The sequence below is a fragment of the Marmota flaviventris genome, chromosome 2 (assembly GCF_047511675.1).
Source record: "Marmota flaviventris isolate mMarFla1 chromosome 2, mMarFla1.hap1, whole genome shotgun sequence".
NCBI lineage: Eukaryota > Metazoa > Chordata > Mammalia > Rodentia > Sciuridae > Marmota > Marmota flaviventris.
The window spans coordinates 202,044,590-202,062,814 of record NC_092499.1 but is presented as its reverse complement, the minus strand read 5'-3'; the positions used below and the strand labels follow the sequence as shown (position 1 = coordinate 202,062,814).

At 65.9% G+C, this 18,225-nt stretch overlaps 2 protein-coding genes across 6 annotated transcripts in view; one reads left to right on the top strand and one right to left on the bottom strand.

Moving 5' to 3' along the window:
* The window catches only part of Lama5 (laminin subunit alpha 5), a 42,774-nt gene extending 29,726 nt beyond the window's left edge, over positions 1-13,048 (top strand). For 2 of the 4 annotated variants that reach the window (XM_071609065.1, XM_071609067.1), the window contains 43 exons: positions 98-259; positions 522-623; positions 705-788; positions 1,372-1,602; positions 2,129-2,242; positions 2,342-2,469; positions 2,643-2,723; positions 2,803-3,017; positions 3,313-3,413; positions 3,499-3,679; positions 3,767-3,916; positions 4,399-4,550; positions 4,628-4,738; positions 4,904-5,015; positions 5,452-5,622; positions 5,793-5,989; positions 6,100-6,216; positions 6,375-6,529; positions 6,701-6,842; positions 6,936-7,038; positions 7,346-7,456; positions 7,815-7,994; positions 8,068-8,216; positions 8,291-8,467; positions 8,568-8,704; positions 8,778-8,931; positions 9,092-9,225; positions 9,304-9,466; positions 9,575-9,697; positions 9,770-9,933; positions 10,012-10,144; positions 10,212-10,358; positions 10,475-10,605; positions 10,694-10,855; positions 10,929-11,067; positions 11,158-11,297; positions 11,369-11,561; positions 11,630-11,785; positions 11,880-12,030; positions 12,112-12,245; positions 12,324-12,417; positions 12,545-12,664; positions 12,786-13,048. In XM_071609065.1, coding sequence (XP_071465166.1) covers positions 98-259; positions 522-623; positions 705-788; positions 1,372-1,602; positions 2,129-2,242; positions 2,342-2,469; positions 2,643-2,723; positions 2,803-3,017; positions 3,313-3,413; positions 3,499-3,679; positions 3,767-3,916; positions 4,399-4,550; positions 4,628-4,738; positions 4,904-5,015; positions 5,452-5,622; positions 5,793-5,989; positions 6,100-6,216; positions 6,375-6,529; positions 6,701-6,842; positions 6,936-7,038; positions 7,346-7,456; positions 7,815-7,994; positions 8,068-8,216; positions 8,291-8,467; positions 8,568-8,704; positions 8,778-8,931; positions 9,092-9,225; positions 9,304-9,466; positions 9,575-9,697; positions 9,770-9,933; positions 10,012-10,144; positions 10,212-10,358; positions 10,475-10,605; positions 10,694-10,855; positions 10,929-11,067; positions 11,158-11,297; positions 11,369-11,561; positions 11,630-11,785; positions 11,880-12,030; positions 12,112-12,245; positions 12,324-12,417; positions 12,545-12,664; positions 12,786-12,925 — 6,141 coding nt within the window. In that variant the 3' untranslated portion in view covers positions 12,926-13,048. Of the gene's footprint in view, positions 1-97; positions 260-521; positions 624-704; positions 789-1,371; positions 1,603-2,128; positions 2,243-2,341; positions 2,470-2,642; positions 2,724-2,802; positions 3,018-3,312; positions 3,414-3,498; positions 3,680-3,766; positions 3,917-4,398; positions 4,551-4,627; positions 4,739-4,903; positions 5,016-5,451; positions 5,623-5,792; positions 5,990-6,099; positions 6,217-6,374; positions 6,530-6,700; positions 6,843-6,935; positions 7,039-7,345; positions 7,457-7,814; positions 7,995-8,067; positions 8,217-8,290; positions 8,468-8,567; positions 8,705-8,777; positions 8,932-9,091; positions 9,226-9,303; positions 9,467-9,574; positions 9,698-9,769; positions 9,934-10,011; positions 10,145-10,211; positions 10,359-10,474; positions 10,606-10,693; positions 10,856-10,928; positions 11,068-11,157; positions 11,298-11,368; positions 11,562-11,629; positions 11,786-11,879; positions 12,031-12,111; positions 12,246-12,323; positions 12,418-12,544; positions 12,665-12,756 lie in introns of all 4 variants that reach the window. The other 2 variants (XM_027954177.2, XM_071609066.1) reach the window with 2 other exon arrangements.
* A 68-nt stretch (positions 13,049-13,116) lies between these two features.
* On the bottom strand, positions 13,117-17,794 carry Adrm1 (ADRM1 26S proteasome ubiquitin receptor). Of its 2 annotated transcripts, none has more exons than XM_027954272.2 (10): positions 17,694-17,794; positions 16,988-17,201; positions 16,338-16,454; positions 14,915-15,038; positions 14,661-14,747; positions 14,361-14,442; positions 13,986-14,218; positions 13,674-13,831; positions 13,444-13,546; positions 13,117-13,356 (listed from the first exon to the last, which is right to left on the bottom strand). In XM_027954272.2, the coding sequence occupies exons 2-10, from the start codon at positions 17,198-17,200 to the stop codon at positions 13,250-13,252; spliced, it is 1,224 nt and encodes a 407-aa protein (XP_027810073.1). In that variant the 5' UTR covers position 17,201; positions 17,694-17,794; the 3' UTR covers positions 13,117-13,249. The 2 variants fall into 2 exon arrangements, with proteins under 2 accessions (XP_027810073.1, XP_027810072.1); XM_027954271.2 differs by having other exon boundaries at positions 17,680-17,788.
* Between the last annotated feature and the right edge of the window lie 431 nt (positions 17,795-18,225).

The window sequence follows — 18,225 nt, the reverse complement described above, 5'->3', positions numbered from 1 at the left end:
CTTGGGGAGAGCACACATCCCTCCCCAGGGGGACTGGAAAGCAGGGTGGGGCCACGCCGTGGGCACCCACCTTGGGTGACCCACCGTGTGCCCACAGTTTGTGGACATGGAGGGCTGGACACTGCTGAGCAGTGACCGGCAGGTGGTGCCCCATGAGTGGCGGGCAGCGACGGAGCTGCTCCATGCAGACCTGAGGCGCGTGGACGACACCTTCCCCGAGCTGTATTGGCAGGCGCCCCGCTCCTACCTGGGGGACCGGGTGAGCAGGGGCACTGGGCCAGGGGGAGGGCAAGTCAAGGATGGCCGTTTCCTCTGGAGGCCTGGGAGGGGGCGGTGAGGTGTGGTCCAAGGATGCCCCCCCTTGAGGGGCACCTGAATGCTGGCCTGTTGCAAGAGAAGAAACCAGCAAGGGGCCAGCCCACGGCAGGGCTGCTGCGAGAGCGTACCTGGCCCAGCCTCAGGACCACTCGCCAGTCTGTGGCCAGGGTCTAGTCAGGTGGTCCCCTCTGTCCTGCCACCAGGTGTCGTCCTATGGTGGGACCCTCCGCTATGAACTGCACTCAGAGACCCAGCGCGGTGACGTCTTCATCCCCACAGAGAGCCGGCCAGATGTGGTGCTGCAGGTAATGACATGGTGGACATGGCCAGGTGAGCAGGAGGGTGGGCGCCAGCTGCTGGCCCTGACCCAGCCCACGTGTCTCCAGGGCAACCAGATGAGCATCATGTTCCTAGAGCCGGCGTACCCCGCACCGGGCCATGTTCATCGAGGGCAGCTGCAGCTGGTGGAGGTGGGTGGCGCTGGCCTGAGACCCAGCACGGCACAGCGGGCCCAGGGCCACTGCACCCACTCTCTAATGCAGAAGGCCCAGAGCAGGTGGCTGGGCAGGCAGGCTTCCTTCCCGGTCACTCGTGTGACACTGTCTTGCCGCTCCCTGGTGGTGACGGTGATGGGGTTCCCACCCTCAGTGGCCAGCCGGCTCCCTCCTTGTTTCCTCTAAGGCTCCAAGTGATGGACAGCCCTCTTTAGTGCCCCAAGTGGACCCATTTTTCATGTGCAGTTGATGTTTTGGTGTCCTGTTGAAGGGGACGGAGGGAGGTCAGGAAGGCCTGGCCTGCGTCCTATTCTAGAAGCGCAGCCCTTCCCTGCACCCGAGCGCCTGGTGTACCTGGTGTACCTGGTGTACCTGGTGTACCTGGAGCGGCCCGGTGTGTGCTGTCAGGGAGGGTCCAGTGCTGGTTCTGCAGAGCGTGTCCTGTGCAACCTCCTCCTTCCTGTCCCTGTAACTCGTGTGCGTCTGTCCCGTCACGAGGGTCTAGCCTAGGCTCTGCCCACTGGGTGTGGCCCACTGAGGTCCTTTCTCGGTGCTGCAGGGAAACTTTCGACACCTGGAGACCCACAGCGCTGTGTCCCGGGAAGAGCTCATGATGGTGCTGGCGGGCCTGGAGCAGCTGCAGATCCGTGCCCTCTTCTCACAGACCTCCTCGGCCATCTCCCTGGGTAGGGTGGTGCTGGAGGTGGCCAGCAAGGCAGGCAGAGGGCCTCCGGCCAGCAGTGTAGAGCTGTGCATGTGCCCAGCCAACTACCGTGGGGACTCGTGCCAGGTAGGCACTGGGGGTGGCTGCCCCTGCACACACCTCCCCCTGAGCATTCTCCCTGTCTGTCCCCACGCTGCCTGCTGGCCCGTATGCCTGCCCGTGGTCAGCTGTTCTCCCCGCTGTCCACGCCCATGCCCCTGCACACAGCTGCTGTTGATGTGTTCCCTGCACGCTGCCCCCGCCAGCCGTCCACCCTGCGTCACGTACCACCTGTCCTGCCCCACATCTTAGCCACTCCTCTCACCTGTCCTAAGTGGCACCTGCCCCTTCAGGGGCTGGTGTCTGGACACTCCCTGGAAAGAGATACTCTGTGTGGAGGGGCTGGTCACCAGCCCCAGTGCCCAGCTATCCCTGAGCCAGTGCATCTGCCTGGCTCTGGGGTGTTCTTGGGTCTGGGGACCAGCGCCAGACACTTGCCCTGCCTCTAGCTGCCCAGGCCAGCCTCTGACCCCGTGGTGCCCATGCTGTGCCGGCAGCCTCCCTGCCCGCCCTGCTCCCTCGCCCATCTCCAATGCCCCCTGCACTCCCCCAGGAATGTGCCCCCGGCTACTACCGGGACATCAAAGGCCTCTTTCTGGGCCGCTGTGTGCCCTGTCAGTGCCACGGCCATTCAGACCGCTGCCTCCCTGGCTCTGGCATCTGTGTGGTGAGTAGGCCAGGGAGAGCGGGCTTCCACTGAGGGCACAGTCCGGGGAGGAGGGCCTGGGGCCTCCACTGTCTGTGCCGACTGTCCCCTTTGCCCTAGGGCTGCCAGCACAACACCGAGGGGGACCACTGTGAGCGCTGCCAGACTGGTTTTGTGCGCGGCAGCTCAGGGGACCCCACAGCCCCCTGTGTCAGCTGCCCCTGCCCCCTGGCAGTACCTTCCAACAAGTAAGTGCCCAGCACTCCCCGCTGAGACCCCCAGCCTGGCTCCAGAACCCCGTGTCTCCCTGGTGAGGCTCATGCTGCCCCCTGGAGGCCCAGGGCAGAGGGTGGGCCCCTGAGGTAGGGCTGCTCCCAGGGTGGAGGGGCAGGCACATGGTGAGCGGCTGATGTCCTTACAGCTTCGCGGAGGGCTGTGTCCTGCGAGGTGGCCGCACCCAGTGCCTCTGCAGACCTGGTTATGCTGGAGCCTCCTGCGAGCGGTGAGCTGGGGGTGGGCCACATGTAGACCCAGGCTGCTCCTGGGGGGCCGCGGGACACTGACCAGCCCTCCATCCCTAGATGCGCACCTGGCTTCTTCGGGAACCCTCTGGTGCTGGGCAGCGTGTGCCAGCCCTGTGATTGCAGTGGCAACGGTGACCCCAACGTGATTGTCAGTGACTGCGACCCCCTGACCGGGGCCTGCCGCGGCTGCCTGCACCACACCACAGGGCCCCGCTGCGAGCGCTGTGCCCCGGGATTCTACGGCAACGCCCTGCTGCCTGGCAACTGCACCCGTAGGCCCGGGGTGGGGACGTGGGGTGTACCGGGGGCAGGCTGCAGCTGGCACTGAGCCCCCTGGGCTGGCAGGGTCCCTTCCACCTCATGGGCACGGTCAGCTTCACGGTCAGTCCCCACAGTTCCCCTGCGTCCAGGGAGGGCAGCCTGGGCAGGGCTCAGGGAGGAGGGCCAGGTCAGACAGCGAGCTGGTGGCCGTGGGGGTCTGAGCAGCCTGGGCCAGTCGGCAGGGTGGCGATGGGCATAAGGCCTGGGGGTGGGGCCAGGGCAGTTGTCACAGCCACCTTTCCGCAGGGTGTGACTGCTCCCCCTGTGGGACCGAGACCTGTGATCCCCAGAGTGGGCACTGCCTCTGCAAGACAGGTGTGGCTGGGCAGCGCTGTGACCGCTGTCAGGTACTGCTGCTGGGAGCCGGGAGCTCAGGGCTGGAGGCGGGTATTGAGGGCCATGCAGGGCTGTGACCACAGCCTGTGCCCACAGGAAGGACACTTTGGCTTTGAGGGCTGTGGGGGCTGCCAGCCTTGTGCCTGTGGACCAGCTGCAGAGAGCTCCAAGTGTCACCCCCAGACTGGACAGTGCCAGTGCCAACCCGGGGCCGGGGGACTCCAGTGCCGCGAGTGTGCCCCTGGTCACTGGGGGCACCCAGAGCAGGGCTGCAGGCGTAAGTATGGCCAGGGGCCAGTGGAGGGCGTATGAATGGTCAACACCCTGAGGTCAGGGAGCCCTGTTCACCCTGACCTCTCCACAGGCTGCCAGTGCCCAGAGGGACACTGTGACCTGCACACAGGCCGCTGCACCTGTCCCCCAGGGCTCAGTGGGGAGCGCTGTGACACCTGCGGCCAGCAGCACCAGGTGCCGGTGCCTGGCGGGCCCGGGGGCCATGGTGTCCACTGCGAAGGTGTGTCCCACCCTGCACCTCTGCCCTGTCTCTGTCCCACCCTGCAGTTCCACCCAGCAGAGTGGGAGTCCCAACTCATATGGACCTCGCCGTGCAAGGGACCCCATGCCCGTCCTTAGGTCTACTGAGTCCTCCTGACCCCCATGATGGCCTTAATTGACCTGGGACCCATACCGACCTTGGATCCCTATACCAATCTTGGATCCCTATTACCTGGACACCTCCTGCCCAGCTGAGACTCGTCCCAACTGACCCAAGGGGCACTGTTGTCACTGCCACTTCTCTGGCAGAACTTCTGGCTCCATGTTGACCTCTGACCCTGTCCCTAGCTCTGGTGCTGATCCCTTTCTCTGATGACCCCATGTCCTTGCCATAACCCCAGACCTCCCACCAATCCTGGGCCCCTGTATTGGTCTCGTGACCCCTGGCTGACCCATGCACACCGTGCTGACCCCACGATCTCTGGCCCCTTGCTACCACAGTGTGTGACCACTGCGTGGTCCTGCTCCTGGATGACTTGGAGCGGGCTGGCGCCCTCCTCCCCACCCTCCGTGAGCAGCTCCAGGGTGTCAATGCCAGCTCCGTGGCCTGGGCCCGGCTGCACAGGCTGAACGCCTCCATCGTGGACCTACAGGTACCAGCCACTCCAGGGCCCCTCCACGGCCCCTCCAGGGCCCTGCAGGGCAGGCACCCACTTCCTGCTCCCCACAGAGCCAGCTCCGGAGCCCATTGGGCCCCCGCCATGAGATGACACAGCAGCTGCAGGCCCTGGAGGAGCAGAGCACGAACCTTGGGCAGGACGTGCAGCAGCTGGGTGGCCAGGCAGGACCCCGGGAGACCCCTGGCCCAGTCCCCTGGGGGGCCCACCTCTTGGGGAGACTCTGGGAGCCTCCAACACTTTGCCATCCCAGGCCGTCCCCTGTGCCCCTGTCCAGCCCTGCCCCTCCCCACAGCAGAGCTATGGGCTGAAGGACATGTCACCCACAGGCTGCAGGAGCCCGAGACTGGGCAGGCCAACTGCTGGGCACCACTGAGGCCACCCTCAGCCGGGTGCAGGTGCTGCTGGGGACCCTCCAGGCTGTGGACCACACCCTGAATGGTAGGCTGGAGCCCAGGCTGGCTGGCCAGGGCTGCCTCAGGGTGTGCGCCCTGGGTCTGCATCTGAGCCTGGCCTTGAAGTGCCGTGGGCAGACTGGAGGTGGAGAAATGGCACCTCTGGAGGGAACAGCGGAGCGTCAGGAGGTGGGCGAGGGGCTGACCTCACCCAGCCTCCCTGGAAGAACCTGGGTTGATAGTCACACTTGCAGACTGGTCACACGTGAGATGTGAGGCTGCGAAGTAGCCCCTGAGCTCCTGACACAGGAGCTACCCCAGCCAGAGGGTGGAAAAGAGGGGGTTTCAGCTGCAGCTGGTCAGCGACCAGGAGTCGGCTTCGACGAGGGGCAGAAAAGGCAGCTGAGGATGCAGGCTCAACAGCTGTCGGGGTTACTGGGCAACAGGCCAGCCGCAGGACCTGACAGCCCCCTCCCTTGTAGAGTTGGCATCCCAGATGGGCCACCTGTCACCAGCCAATGCTTCAGTCCCGTCGGGTGAGCAGCTGCGCCAGACGCTGGCAGAGGTGGAACGGCTGCTCCAGGAGATGCGGGCACGTGACCTGGAGGCCCCCCGGGCAGTGGCAGAAACTGAGCTAGCTGAGGCCCAGAGGCGTAAGTGTGCTGGCCCCTGTCAGGCAGGACTGGGAAGGGGCAGGGACATGACTTGGGAGCCCGGCTGAGGTCAGTGTGGACTGGCACTAGGCAGGGACCAGGTGAGGACTAAGGGTCACGAAGGAAGCTGGCTTCCAGAGTGACCGTCCTCACACCCCTGTGTTGGCCAGTGCTGGCCCGCGTCCAGGATCAGCTGACCAGCCGCTGGGAGGAGAATCAGGCACTGGCTACACGCACCCGCAATCAGCTGGCCCAGCACGAGGCCAGCCTCATGGACCTGCGTGAGGCCCTGAACCGGGCAGTGGACACCACACTGGAGGCTGAAGAACTCAATAGCCACAACCTGGCACGCCTGGAGGAGGCCTTGGTGAGAACTTAGCCCTCCCCCCCCAGCAGCCCTCCCCTCCCCCTCCCCCCAGCAGCCCTCTCCCCCCACACACATCTTTTAATCCCATCCTCCCCTAACTTTTCCTTCAGCAACGGAAGCAGGAGCTGTCCCGGGACAATGCCACCCTGCAGGACACTCTGCAGGCTGCCAGGCACACCCTGGCCCGTGTCTCTGAGCTTCTGCACGGCATGGACCAGGCTGAGGAGGTTAGCACAGCTGTCCTCTTGGCCCTTCCTGCCCAGGCTCCTGTAGGGCTGCAGCCTGAGGCTAGTTTGGGGGCTCACTTATATAGAGAGTGAGGCCCTTGGGCAGGTGGGCAGTGCATAGGTTTCAGGAGGGTCCCACTGAGCCCACCCACCCCTAGGACCTAGAGCACCTGGCTGCCAACCTGGATGGGGCCCGGACACCACTGTTGCAGAAGATACAGACTTTCTCCCCAGCGGGCAGCAAGGTGGACTTGGTGGAGGCTGCCGAGGCCCACGCACAGCAGCTGGACCAGCTGGCCCACAACCTGTCCAGGTGCGTGGTCCAATGGGGAGAGCCCCAGTTTCACCTGGGGCTGCAGCCAGATCTCCCTGGGGGAGCCAGGCCTCCCTCAGCCCACAGGAAATCGGGGTCCAGCCTGGCAGGAAGCAGCCGGAGAGGCAGAGGGTTCACTTAGATGCCCTTTGATCCCCCCTCCCCGACCAGCATCATCCTCGGTGTCAACCAGGACCGCTTCATCCAGAGGGCCGTGGAGGCCAGCAATGCCTACAGCAGCATCCTGGAAGCCGTGCAGGCTGCGGAGGTGGCCGCTGGCCAGGCTCAACAGCAGGCAAGCCGTACATGGGAGGTGCGTTCCCAGCCCTCCCCTCAGCTCAACCGGAGCCCCTGAGCCTGCCCACCTCCCCTGCAGTGTGGCCTGAACCTGTTCTTGTGCCTGCAGGTGGTGGTGCAGCAGGGCCTGGCAGCTCAAGCCCAACAGCTGCTGACCAACAGCAGTGCCCTGGAAGAGGCCGTCCGTGGGCAGCAGCAGAGGTTGGGCCTCGGTGAGTGCTGGGGTCTGATGCGGACGTCCAGGCTCTTTAGAGCCCCTTGGCTTCTGGGCTGCATCTGTGTGGGGTTTGAGGTTGCTAGAGTGTGGCTCAGGGTGAGTGGGCTCTGCACCACCTGTCCATGTCCACCTGAGGCCCCACAAAGCCTGCCACCCTCTGGGGTGTGCGTGGACCAAGGAGGCGCAGCCAGAGAGGGTTGAAGCTGGGCCCCGCGTCCAGGTGGCTGTCCACCTCGGTATGTGTGGCTTGGTCCTGGGGTCTTGGGGGAGGGCTCCCCAGTGCTGAGCTGCCTGTCCTACAGCACGGGTCACCCTGCAAGGTGCCAGGACCCAGCTCCACGATGTCCAGGCCAAGAAGGACCAGCTTGCAGCCCAGATCCAGGCCACCCAGGCCATGTTGGCCATGGACACAGGTACTTGGTCACTTGTCCTGCCGCTGCTCCCGTTCCTTCATCGCCATGGTGCCCAGGCAGGGGTGGATGTTGGGCATCATGGGAAGGGCGTCCTGGGGGCTGGGAGCAGCTGGTCAGTCTATGAGCACAGAGGCCAGAGTGGGGCCAGTGGGGCTGGAGCTGTGGGCCGGGCGAGGGCCTAGGAGGTGCAGTGGCCAGGTGGGGATGGTGGAGGGCACGCGTCCTGGGTCGGGCGAGGCGGAGCCTGTTTTCAAGGGTACTGAGCTGCAGGGTGTGGGGACCAAGTCAAGCAGAGGGGCTTGGTAAAGCCGAGCCCAGAAAGTGCTCAGCCGGCTCCTGCCAAGCGTGCCCTCTGCAGATGGGACTGCGGAGAAGATCAGCCATGCTAAGACTGTGGCCAGAGAAGCACAGGACACGGCTGCCCGTGTGCAGTCTCAGCTCAAGGACATGCAGAGGAACGTGGAACGGTGGCAGGGCCAGTTTGGGGGCCTGCAGGGCCAGGACCTGGGCCAGGTGGTGCTCGACACAGGCCGCTCAGGTGAGCAGCAGTCCGTGGAGCTCCTGGGGTAGAGGGAGGAGAGCAAGACTCTCAGCCCTGCCCTGCCCCACAGTGTCCACCCTGGAGAAGACTCTGCCGCAGCTGCTGGCCAAGCTGGGTGACCTGGAGAACCGTGGAGGGCACAACGCCAGCCTGGCTCTGTCTGCCAACATCGGCCGCGTGCGGGAGCTCATTGCCCAGGCCCGGGGTGCCGCCAGCAAGGTGGGTGGGAGTCCCAGGACCCGGCGGGTGGCCAGGAGACCAGGTGCTGACCACTGACTTTCCCGTTCCCACAGGTCAAGGTGCCCATGAAGTTCAATGGGCGCTCTTGGGTGCAACTGCGTGCCCCGCGGGACCTTGCTGATCTCGCCGCCTACACTGCGCTCAAGTTCTACCTGCAGGACTCGGAGCCAGCACCGCCACCCGGGCAGGATGCTGGGGACCACTTTGTATTGTACATGGGCAGCCGCCAGGTACTGGGCAGGGGAGAGGGGGAGAGACTGGGCTGGGCATCAGGTTGGCAGTAGGCGGAGCATGGTCCCTGCCCCAACTGTCCTTCCACTGCCACCACAGGCCACTGGAGACTACATGGGCGTGTCCCTGCGCAACCAGAAGGTGCACTGGGTGTACCGGCTGGGGGAGGCCGGGACTGCAACCCTCAGCGTGGACCAGAACATCGGGGAGCAGTTCGCAGCTGTCAGCATGGACAGGTGGGGGGCCCGCAGCGGGGCCAGGACCTCCACTGCCGCGCGGGCCCATTCTCACACTCACCTCTGTCCTCAGGACCCTCCAGTTTGGCCACATGTCTGTCACGGTGGAAAACCAGATGGTCCACGAGACCAAGGGGGACACCGAGGCCCCTGGGGCAGAAGGTCTGCTCAGCCTGCGGCCTGATGACTTTGTCTTCTATGTGGGAGGGTACCCAAGCAATTTCACGGTAAGCCTGGCCCAGGCTCAGGGAGCAAGCCAGCAGCTCTTGCTTTTCTTGCTCTGGGAAGTTCTTCTCAGTGTTTAGCCTCAATTCATCATACTGTAGTCTGAGTTCCCATCAGTGTCTCCCGGGTAGGGGTTTCACTAACTGCGTGCTGTGCCTACAGCCCCCTGCACCTCTCCACTTCCCTGGTTACCGGGGCTGCATTGAGATGGACACTCTAAACGAGGAGGTGATCAGTCTCTATAACTTCGAGAGGACCTTTTTGCTCAACACAGCCGTGGACAAGCCGTGTGCCCGGTATGTGTGGCCTGGTCTCACCTGCCCCCACCCACCCACCCACCCACCCTCCACTGACCCCGACCCTCTGACCTGCAGCTCCAAGTCGACTGGGGACCCATGGCTCACAGACGGCTCCTACCTGGATGGCACGGGCTTCGCCCGCATCGGCTTCGAGAGGCAGCCCAGCAGCACAAAGCGCTTTGAACAGGAGCTTCGCCTCGTGTCCCACAGTGGGATCATCTTCTTCCTGGAGCACCAGGCACGGCCCAGCCCCAGCCCGGCCCCGGCCCGGCCCCAGCCCGGCCCCAGCCCCAGCCCGGCCCCAGCCCGCCCCCTGCCTCTGTGCTGACCCTCCCTCTACCTCCAGGGCCAGTTCCTGTGCCTGGCCGTGCGCGAAGGCAGCCTTGTGCTCCTCTTCGACTTCGGCGCTGGGCTGAAGGAGGCCATCCCGCTGCAGCCCCCGCCCCCACTGACTGCGGCCAGCAAGGCGGTAAGGCCAGCTAGGCGGTAAGGCCAGCGCGGGGCGGGGGGGACAGGTGGGCTGGTGAGGACCTGCTCACAGCCACTGCCCCTCCAGATCCAGGTGTTCCTGCTGGCCGGCAGCCGCAAGCGCGTGCTGGTGCGCGTGGAGAGGGCCACGGTGTTCAGCGTGGACCAGGACAACGCCCTGGAGCTGGCCGACGCCTACTACCTGGGTGGGGTGCCTCCAGAGCAGCTGCCCCCGAGGTGACCATGGCACTGGGCTGCGGCTGGAGGGAGGGGCGGCCCCCGTAGCCCGAGGTGCCTGACCCTGCCGTCCCACAGCCTGCTCGGGCTCTTCCCCTCCGGAGGCTCCATCCGCGGCTGCGTCAAGGGCATCAAGGCCCTGGGCAAGTACGTGGACCTCAAGAGGCTCAACACCTCGGGCATCAGCTTCGGCTGCACCGCGGACCTGCTGGTGAGCGCCTCCCCTGGGCGGGCAGCCTGGCTCCAGGCCTGGCGGGCACTCAGCAAGCCCTCCACAGGTGGGACGCGCGGTTGCGCTGCACGGCCACGGCTTCCTGCCCCTGGCCCTCCCCGCCGTGGTGCCCCTCACCAGCGACGACTTCTACTCTGGCTTTGGCTTCCGCAGCACCCAGGACGACGGCCTGCTCTACTACCACACGTCCCCGGTGAGCCCGCCCGGGGCCCACTCCTGCTCCCGCCTGCTGTGGGGACTGGCGGGTTGGGAGTGGCTGGGGGGAGTCTGAGCCCGTGGCCTGCTGGCTCACCTGGCCGTTGTCTGCAGGACGGGTCCTGCCAGGTGTCCTTGCAGCAGGGCCACATGGTCCTTCAGTTTCTGAGAACAGAGGTGAAGATAGACGGGGTCTTTGCTGACGGAGCCAGCCACTATGTCACCTTCTACCGCAACGGCACAGAGTGAGCCCGCCGGCCGCGCCTCTGCCTCCATGGGTCTGGGCCAGGCCAGGGGGGCGGACAGGCCTGGACACCCCACACTCTCTCCCAGGCTTATGGTCTCCGTGGATGACCAGCTGCAGCCGACGATGAGGCACCAGGGACCCAGGCTCCCCACGCCCGAGGGCCCCCCACAGCTCTTCCTGGGAGGCCAGCCTGAGTCTGGTATCTTGCCCAACTTCAGTGGCTGCATCAGCAACGTTTTTGTTAAGCGGTGAGCGCGTGGGCAGTGGGCCGTGGGGCGTGAGCCGCGGGCCGCCTCGGCTGCTGACGCACCTGCCCCACAGGCTCCAGGGGCCGCAGCGCGTGCTCGACTTGCAGCAGAACTTGGGTGGAGTCAACGTGAGCACGGGCTGTGCGCCAGCCTCCCCGCGCACCCAGACCCTGGGGCAGGGACCACGAGGACTGCGGGCCGCGGTGCGGAAGGTGGGGTGTCCAGGGTGGCACGCGGGCAGAGCTGGGGTGGGTGGGCTGGTGGCCCGGGCAGGTGGCCTGCATCCCTGTCCATGTCCCCAGGCCTCCCACCCCAGCCGTCGGCCCAGCCAGGGATCTGCCTGCAGGCCACCCCTGCATCTCCGAACCATCCAAGACGCCTACCAGTTTGGGGGGCCCCTGCCTAGTCACCTGGAGTTTGCGGGTGTCCTGGTCCCCCAGAGGTAAGGGCTGGCCAGTCTGGGCGGGTGCGAGAGGCTACCGAGGCTGGGCTGACACCAGGCTGGGCTTTCAGGTCCCGCATCGCGATGCTCGTCCGCCCTGACGCCCCCCGGGGCCTCCTGCTCTTGGCTGCCCCCTTGACGGCTAGCAGCCCCTCCCTGGCGCTCTTCCTGAGCCACGGATACTTGGTCGCACAAACAGAAGGCCCTGGGCTGCAGCTCCGCGTCCAAAGCCGCCAGCGTTTGCGGGCAGGCCGGTGGCACACGGTGAGGGCGTCTGAGAGGGGGGACTTGGGAGGGCCCAGGAGCACCTCTGACCAGCTCTGCCTCCCCAGGTGTCTGTGCGCTGGGAGGAGAGTCGGATCCGGTTGCTGGTGGACGGAACCCGGGCCAGGAGCCAGAAGGGACGCCCCCAGAGGGTGACAGCCCCCTGGTCACACACCCTCTTTGTGGGGGGCCTCCCGGTTGGCAGACACAGCCCCAAGCTCCCTGTGAGAACTTTTGCCCTCACCCGGTCCTGGCCTCACCCAACTACTGTCCCCTGCTCTCAGGAGCCTGCTGACCCCAGCCACCTCCTCTTCACAGGTGGCCACCGGGCTCAGTGGCTGTGTGAAAGGACTGCAGCTGAATGGGGAGCCCCTGGGGGACCCCACACAGATAGTGGGGGTCACACCCTGCCCCTCAGGCCCCCTGCAGGACGGCCTCTTCTTCCCGGGTGGTGGAGTCCTCACTCTAGGTTTGTGGGGACGGGAAGGCCCCGGGGGGTGCCGGGAGGCTCTGGGCCGGCCCTCCTCTCCCACTGCGGCCTTCCCTACAGACCTCCCGGAGGCCACCCTGCCCGACGTGCGTCTGGAGCTGGAGGTGCGGCCCCTGGCAGCCACTGGCCTGGTCTTCCACCTGGGCCGCACCCAGGATGCCCCCTACCTGCAGCTACAGTTGTCCAAGGAGCAGGTGAGCAGGGCTGCTTTAGAGCTGCAGTGACACTCAGGGGGACTGGGGTGGCAGCCCCTGACCTGTCCCCGACCCCAGGTCCTGCTGCGGGCAGACGACGGGGCAGGCGAGTTTGCCACGTGGGTGACACACCCCACTGTACTGTGTGACGGGAAGTGGCACCGACTGGCAGGTGAGTTGGCTCCTTCATGGCCAGGGAGCTGGGGTGGACTCAACAGGGGCAGCTGGAGAGCCTGTGCCTCGGCTGGCACTGAAGGGAGGGCAGGGCGGAGAATGGCACTCAAAAGCTGGCCCTGCAGCCATCAAGGGCGGGAGCGTGATCCGGCTGGAGGTGGACACACACAGCAACCACACGGTGGGCCCCTCGCCGGGCACCCTGGCTGATGCCCCAGCACCGCTGCACCTTGGAGGCCTGCCTGGTGAGTGTGGCCTCAGCCAAGTGGGGGGACCTCCCTGCTGGGGCAGAGGTGAGTGGGCGGGCAACCATGGGACTTCCTGCCACCCCAACCAGCCCTCCTCGTCCTTCTGCACCTGCCCCAGAGCCCACAGCGACAGCGCCTGGACGCCCCACCTTTCAGGGCTGCATGAGGAAGCTGATGGTGAACGGGCTCCCCACTGCTGGAACTCGCTCTGTGGGGGTCCAGGGGGCCGTGGGGGGCAGGGGCTGCCCCGCCTGGTAGTGCAGACCTCTCCCCAGGCTGTCCCTGCTGCCCAGCCCCCCTGCCCATGCCTAGTGGTGTGGGTCTGTGAACCACTGTCCTCCTTAAAAGCAAAAATTAAACGTTGTTAGTTCAAAACTGAAACTGGAGTGATGCATGTCCTGCAGGCAGAACGTGGCGGGGGGTCTCCCCGGGCACAGAGACCAGAGGTGGCAGGTAAAAGAAAGGACCTTTATTTATCAGTAAGTCTGAAGGGAGGAGCGGTGGTTGCGCAGGACCCCAACCGCCACCAAGGAGCAGGAGTGCGCACGTGGCTGCACGCTGACCCTGCACCCCGCCCATAACTTAGTCTAGACTCATGTCCTCCTCCTCGTCCTTCTTGTCCTTGGCGTCGCCCTCCTTCGGCTCTGATTTGGCGCTGTTCTGCATGGCTTTGGCAAACGCTTCCACATCTGAAACGCATTTCAACAGGCCACTGACTGACCCTCCCCCAGGTCTGCTGCCCAAAGGGACAGAGGTGAGGGAGGAGAGGCACTCACCACCCTTGTTGGCGGCCTCCACGGCCTCCGCTGGAAGGCCGAACTGGCACATGAGGGGCCCCAGCTGCCCCGAGGCCAAGGCTGCGCTGAACATGCCCAGGGCCTGCAAGGAGAGTCCAAGCTGAGTGGGTGGGTGGGGGGGCTGCGCCCCCAGCAAGGCCTCGGGGCCACCTCGCTGGCTGCCAGCTCTGTGGGTACCCTCCTCAGGGCCCAGGGCCTGGCCTGTCTACCTGCTGGAACTGGGGCGAGGTCAGTGTGTTCTGGATCTCCTCTGCAGTCTGGGGCAGCGACTCCCCCGAGGGCAGGTACGGCAGCAGGCGCTCCTGGACGTCTGCGTTGGCGAGGATGGGTGCCATGATCTCTGGCGTCAGCACGCTGGCCAGGTCCACTAGGGCACAAACGCACAGCCCTCAGTGGCCCGGTGCTGGCTTGGGCACCCACGGCGGGCAGCAGGGGGCAGGAGAGCTGAGACTCCTCTCCAGGGCCCAGGCCTCAGCTCCGCCCCACACTGTCCTAAGCCAGAGGGGCTCCTGTGGCCTTACCTTGCTGGCTGCTCCCTGGCCCGGCCGGCACGCTCATGGTAGCTAGGATACTCTGGAGGTCGCTCAACTGGATGGGCTGGGCAGGGCTGGCTGCCGCGCTGGTCCCAGTACCTGAGCTGGGTGCAGGGCTTGGGCTGGTCGCGGCGGCAGCTGCTGGGGCAGAAGGGGCTGGGGTGGCACGGGCGGAAGAGGTGGTGGAGGACGGGGTGACCGCTGCCGACTGGCTCCGGGAGCTGGGAAGAGCGAGCGCTGTGCTGGAGCAGCGAAGCCTGCCCGGGGCCACCATCCCTGGCAGGAGGCTCCCCGCCATGCCCATCTGTCCACCCCATCATTACTGACGGCAGCTGCACGGCGGGCAGGGTGCTCCAGGCTCACCTGGACGAAGAGCTGCTCGCAGGAGGCCCACCGCTGCCCAGTAAGCTGGCCAGGCCCGGCCCAGTCAGAGCCCCAAGCCCACCTACAGGAGTAAGGAGATGTGTGCTCAGAACTCCCCTGACCCCAACCCACCGACTACAGAAAGGGAGGTCAGAGCCAGCACTTCCTCAAGTCTAGCAGGTCAGGCTCCCAAGTAGCCAGCTGGGGTCCTCCCTGGTGGCCTGGAGGGCCTCGCCCCCCCACCCCCCAAGGTAAACAGGCCCTGCCCGGGAGGAGCTGGGCAGAGAGCCGGGGCCTCACCCAGTCCTCCGAGGCCGGCTGGTCCGATGAGCTGCATGAGCTGGCTGTGGCTCATGTTCCCCAGCAGGCTCTGCAGGCCACCCTCACCTGGAAAACACAGGGCTCAGACGGGGGCCTCCTGTGCCTTTGTCCCGTGACACCAGGGGAAGTCCCGAGCCCAGCTTCTCCCTGGAGACTTAAACACAGCATGCTAACTCAGAACTCCAGGTCCACTTAAAACTACTGGCCTGCTCGCGGTGGCATGGCGACCTTACCGCCCAGTGCGGAGAGCTCGTGGCCCCCACTCCCACTCGCCCCCAGCGCCCCGGGCATCGGGGGGTTGTTCAGGTACTCGTTGACTTTCCGGCAGTGCTCCTCATCCTGGTCGGTCTTGGGCTCCTGTGGGGAGACCACGCAGCGCAGCTGAGCCCCCCAGGAGGTGCATGCCCTGCTGCCTGCTGGACCCTGCACAGCAGCAGCCCCCGGCCCCAGCTCAGGAGACGGCATCCCAGAGTGGCAGCAGGGTTCAGCACTACTCTGCCAACTGCCACTGACTGCTGAGCTGGAGGTGCCCACTTCACAAGGGACACCACAGCTCGGACAGCACTTAGCACCAACACAGCCGCGCCCTCGGCTGAGACTCCTCGTGGTCTCCTCCCCTCCAGCTAGGCCTTTCCAGCCCCCAGCCTTACCCACCAAGGAAGCTGAGAGAGGGGCCCAGGGTGTCTCCAAACACCTACTACAGACCTTGCCGGGCACAGGGGACCCAGGTACTGCCCCGGAGGCACAGGGCAAGACGCACTAAATGAGTCAAGTCAAGAATAAAGGCAGTGACGGAGGGGCGGGGCTCCAGTGGAGCACTCCCTGGCACGCTCGAGGCCCTGGGTTCCTGGGTTCCGTCCTCAGCACCAACCACAGGAAAATAAATGAATACAGACATTGTGTCCAACCCACTAAAGGGGAGAGGGCAGTCTGCACCAGCATGGGAGCCCCACTCACCGTCCCCCCTGGCCCCCAGGCACACCTGAGCAGTGGAGGGCCCCTGTCAACTGCAGCCACAGCTGCTGCTCTCTGGACAGTGCTGGGAGGGCACAGCCCACAGTCTGCAAACGGACATGGCCACCTATGTCTGTCCAATAAAAGGGGCACGCAGGCCCTTCCCATGCCCGACCCAGGGAGCAGACCCGCAGGCCCACGACGACACCAGGTCCAGGTCACCCTGTGCAACTCCGCCTGCAGGAGCTCAGGACAGGGACCTGTACCAGGGCCACCTACAGAGGTAGAGCCAGCAGTGGCTCCCCGACTGGATGGACCCAACAGCTGTGGGCACAGGAGGCCGCGGGAGCATGTCCCTCTCCTCCAGCAGCAGTAGGGGGCTGTGTGTGGCCGGCTGGCCCTGCATCCCAGCCCAGCCTGGGCAAGCTGGCAAGATCCTACCTCAAAATAAAAGCGAAAGGGTGGGCGTGGCCCTGTCTCTGCAGAGTGCAGCCTGTCAAGATGCCTCAGGGAGCCAAGGTCCTGCCGGTCTGCCCAGCCATGTGCCTCAGGGCTTAGAGACGCCTCACTGTCCCCACACACTGAACCAAGCTTCACTCAGACTGCCAGCGCAGCACCAGGCAGATGCGAGCAGCGTCTAACCTGACCAGTGCCACCTGATCACCACCACACAGCAGGCAGGACACAAGCCCTCCCGAGTACCTGCATCCAGAAGAAGAGCCGCTTGGACCCAGCCTTAAACTTGAGCACGTAGACCCTCCCGCTGGGGCACTGAGGCACGCGCTTGAACTCACAGTCATCAGGGAAGATAATCAAGTCCTGGTGACCACAAGGAGGCCAGGGAGTCACACACCTGCCCTGCCAAGGCCCAGCCTCTCAAGAATCCCTGCACCCCAAGAGAGCGGGCCTCTCCAAGCCCCTCACCAGCAGGTCTCTGCGGGTGGATGAGCCAGGGTCAGGGTGAAGGGCAGGATGCTAAGGGCCAGGCGGAACAAGGCCTCCAGATCCTGAAGGACACTGGGGAAGGCGCTCCGAGATGGGACAAGAGGTGACTGGCTTGCTCTGATTGTAACACAGAGCAGCCTAGTGTGAAGACAAAGGTCCCTACAGAGAGCCCTCCTGGCCGTCCACAGTGCCAGGCAGCTGACCTTAACGTTCAAAGTCAGGGACTGGGTCTCGGGATGTGTCACCAGTGACCAGGGTCGCTGTGGCACATGACCCTACGTGGTGTGGCTGGAAGAAGCACCAGACAGCAAACCCCAGCAGATCCCTCCAAACCCGTGTGTGCCCAGGGGACCCCCACTGCCATCCAACTGCCTCGGCCTCGGGCAGCTCAGGCTGGCCGCACTTACGTCTTCCACGGTCCCAGATGTCCTGTCCTTCCAGCAGAAGTGAATGAGAGAGTCGTCTGTCTGCTGGATGTACACGAGCCCTTTCCGCTTGTCCGGAGTGACAGTAGTGCCTTTCAATGACATTTTCCCTGCCCGAAACTCCACCAGATACTTATTGGAGGACCCCCGAGAGCCTGGCACCAGGCTTGGGAACAGCGCGCCTGAAGTCGTCATCCTGAAAAAGCAAAGACGGGCACGAGGCCCAGCGAGCTGCGGGCGGGCACGGTCCGGGAAAGCTAGCCGCCGCCCCCTGCCCCCCCCACCCAGTGTCGGCCAGGCCCACGGCGCCCGGCCAACGGGCCAAGACCCAGGCCGGGCCTGCGGCTTCTCCGCTTCTCAAGTGCACCCAAGCCGCGCCGCCCCTTCAACCCGCGCGCCCCGCGACGTCACCGCCCGCACTCTCGGGCCTCGCCGCGTCAGGCCGGGCAGGGAGACCCGCTGACCGTCTCCGCGGGGCACCGCCTCGGGGTGCCGCGCGGCTGCCCGCGTCCTGCCCTCTCGCCGGGCCGGGGCGCCCTCGCGGCGGCAGGCCCGTCCGGCCACCCTCGTCCGGCTTCGCGGAGGCCCACAGAGCCCTCGCCAGCCGGAGCCGAGCCAAGAGGGGTCGCGCGTTGAGCCCGCCGCCCGCCACCCGCGCCCGGCCCACCCCGCACCTGGCTGCGCCCACCCTTAGCTAAGAGGCGCCGTCCGGGTTCGCTCTTCCTCTTCGGCGCCTGCCGGGCCCCGCCGGAAGCCCGCTCTCGGCCCGCCCCGTCCGCGTTCTGGCCGCCAATTGGGCCCCATCAGCCCCTCGGCCGGATCTATCCCGTCCACGATTGGTCCACTCGGCCGTCTGTTTTCCCGGCCCGCCCCCGCGCCGGCGGCTCCCTTCCGGCGGAAGCGCGGTCCCGGGGCGCACGGGCCAGAGAGGCCCCTATTGTTGCTGTGTCATAGGGGAGCGGCGGCGGCCCCTGGCGGCGGCGCCGGGAACGGCGGGCCGCGAACCCTGGGCACCGCGTCCTCACCCCGGGAGAGCCTCACCCCGGGAGCCGGTGGCTCTGCGCCGCTCTCCGGGCCGCCCGCGTGCGGGTGCGCCCAGCTGTGCGGGCCTGGGGCAGGTGTCGGCAGCGGCCACCAGCCGACCCTGCGGAGCCACCGCGCCAGGCCCGCAGGAAGCCAGCCCGACCCTCGTGCGTCCTCAGCGACGTTCCAGGGCCTTG

Excerpts from the sequence above, each read along its gene's own strand:
- Adrm1 (XM_027954272.2), bottom strand. The coding sequence starts at position 17,200 with ATGACGACTTCAGGCGCGCTGTTCCCAAGCCTGGTGCCAGGCTCTCGG. Across the intron at positions 16,455-16,987 it reads CATCTGGGACCGTGGAAGAC|GACTTGATTATCTTCCCTGA; the intron begins GTAAGTGCGGCC and ends TGTGGTCACCAG. Across the intron at positions 13,832-13,985 it reads GCCAGGGAGCAGCCAGCAAG|TGGACCTGGCCAGCGTGCTG; the intron begins GTAAGGCCACAG and ends TTTGTGCCCTAG.